Source organism: Orycteropus afer, unplaced genomic scaffold, assembly GCF_000298275.1.
Source record: "Orycteropus afer afer isolate SDZICR_OR568_19922 unplaced genomic scaffold, OryAfe1.0 scaffold00021, whole genome shotgun sequence".
Classification (NCBI taxonomy): domain Eukaryota; kingdom Metazoa; phylum Chordata; class Mammalia; order Tubulidentata; family Orycteropodidae; genus Orycteropus; species Orycteropus afer.
Window position 1 is genome coordinate 19,333,152 of NW_006921608.1, and position 2,639 is coordinate 19,335,790.

A 2,639-nucleotide genomic window follows, 5' to 3' on the forward strand; every position below is an offset into this window, starting at 1 on the left:
ATGTTTACTTGTGTTTTATTGACTATGCAAAAGCATTTGATTGTGTGGATCATAACAAATTATGGGTAACATTGAAAAGAATGGGAATTCCAGAACACTTAATTGTACTCATGAGGAACCTGTACATAGAGCAGGAGGCTGTCGTTCAAACAGAACAAGGGGACAATGCATGGCTTAAAATCAAGAAGGGAGTGTGTCAGGGTTGTATCCTTTCAGCATACTTACTCAATCTGTACGCTGAGCAAATAATCTGAGAAGCTGGACTATATGAAGAAGAACGTGGCATCAGGATTGGAGGAAGAATCATTAACAACGTGCAATACGCAGATGACACAACTCTGCTTGCTAAAAGTGAGGATGACTTGAAGCACTTACTGATAAAGACGAAGAACACATTCTGAAGTATGGATTACATCTCAGTATAAAGAAAAGAAAAATCCTCACAACTGGACCAATAAGCAGCATCACGATAAAGGAGGAAAGACTGAAGTTATCAAAAGACTTCTTCATATTGCTTGGTTCTACAATCGACGACAATGGAAACAGCAGTCAGGACATCAAGACGACGTATAGCACTGGGCAAGTCGGCTGCAAATCTTTCTCAAGTGCTGAGGAGCAAAGATGTCTCCTTGAAGACTAGGGAGCGCCTGACACAAGCCATGATATTTCCAATCGCCTCATATGCATGTGAGAGCTGGACAATGAAGAAGGAAGACCAAAGAAGAACTGATGCTTTTGAGTTGTGGTGCTGGTGAAGAAGTACCATGGACTGCTAAAAGAACTAACAAATCTGTACTGGAGGAAGTGCAGCCGGAATGCTCCTTGGAAGTGAGAATGGCCAGACTTCCTCTCACCTACTTTGGTCATGTTCTCAGAAGGGACCATTCCCTGGAGAATGATGTTATGCTTGGTAAGGTGGAGGGTCGACGAAGGAGGGGAAGACCCTCAATGAGATGGATTGACACAGTGGCTGCGGCGATGGCCTCAAGTATAGCAGGGATAGCAGAGCTGGCGCAGGACCGGGCAGTGTTTTGTTCTGTTGTGCGTAGGGTCCCTGTGAGTGGGAGATGACTCGACAGCACCTAACAACAACAACAACCTCTACAGAGAAGAGTTAGGACACTAGAGGAAATGGTAGTATATTGTGGTAACTTGAATTGTATCATCAAAAATTAATAACTTTAACATATATAAAAATGAATACAACCTTTTGAGAATTTTGATTTTTACAATTTTTAATGACCCGATTTCCACTATTGCTATATTAATTACTGACTGATGTGCAAAACAAAACAAAAGCCCTAAGTATGCAAAGACGTTTTAAAATTAAGGTTCAAGTAAGGTGACAAGCGTGGGCAAAGAAATGATGCCACAATTTAGTAACCCACCTCCACACAGCCGCGCAAGCGCCAAACTGAGCACCTAGAACAGCGCGAGGTAGGTGCTAATCCGCTAGCCACGCGACCGCTGGGTCCGAGCCACGCCCACCTGGGCCCCGAGGGCGGCTCCGCGACCTCCTACCGCGAGACTAGCCTTGCTCACCGCAGCAATTCCAGGCAGTAGAGGTCAGTGCTCGATGCTCCCGGCCCGCTAGCCGCGGCTACGCTCCTCCCGGACACTGCGAGCTCCGGAAGCCGATGCGAACGCACACGCATATGCTGGGGCAGGCGACGGCGGCAAAGACCAGGGACAATGAGCCGCCGCGGCAACCAGGCAGAGCCCAGCATGGAGGCCGCCATGACACAGACGCCGCGTGCCCTTCGACCCTGCGCTGTGGGCTCCCGGCCACGCCCCCGCCGGTCCGCCCGCCCACCTCTCGCCGTAGGAAGCCGATCTCTGGACTGGGCTCAGAGAGAGCTAGGTGTCGCTGTGGTCCTTTTCTCCTGGGCAGCTTCCCAGCTTTCCGGAGGTACTGGTTAGTGTGGAAAAGCGCTGGTTAATGTGGTAGATTTGGGCTCGATCTCGGTTCCTCTCCCATTCATCCCCCAAGTCGACCCTGGAGCAGCATCTACGAGAAGTGATGAATGCCCGCTCCGGAGAGAAGTAACTGCCAAAATTACGTCCCGCCACCTCTGCACCCCAAATTCTGCAATGAGAACGAAACATTTTGCAGCGTTTCTCAACAAAGGCATTCTTGGCATTTGAGGCTCAACTGAGGAAACTGTCCCACACGTTGACGAAGTTTGCCATACCTGGATGACCACCAGACGCACCCACGCATTTCACATTCCCAAATACCTCTGACAGTGTCGCCCTGGTTGAGAACCACTGGCCGCCTTGCATGTCCTGGAGAAAACACAAAAACCCTTGAGAGAACCAACACCTTAAGCCAGTCAGTATCAACTGCTACCTGTAGCTTATCTGCTTGTCCATTGACTCTCCTACTGCACCTCAAGTTCCATGAGGGCTTAGGGTATGCTTTGTGCCCTGCGTTATCCTCACGCCAGTGGCTGGCACACTGCAGCTTAATATCTGATCCTTAAAGATGGCATTTGTTAGCCTGTCGTGTGCCAAGCATTTTACATTATTTGTATTCTTCATAACAACCCTTTATAAAGTAGATATTCTTGCTTTGACATACAAATAAGGAAATTGAGCTTTGTTTAAGTTACTTGTCTACAGTCACGGAAATGGTAAAT

The 2,639-nt window shown here is 48.2% G+C and overlaps 1 protein-coding gene across 1 annotated transcript in view; it reads right to left on the reverse strand.

Annotated features, from left to right (window-relative positions):
• The window catches only part of NDUFAF6 (NADH:ubiquinone oxidoreductase complex assembly factor 6), an 82,481-nt gene extending 80,742 nt beyond the window's left edge, over nucleotides 1–1,739 (reverse strand). Inside the window, exon 1 of the mRNA XM_007934856.2 lies at nucleotides 1,543–1,739. Within this exon, the coding sequence (XP_007933047.1) occupies nucleotides 1,543–1,739 (197 nt within the window). The remainder of the gene's footprint in view (nucleotides 1–1,542) is intronic.
• Nucleotides 1,740–2,639: the final 900 nt, after the last annotated feature.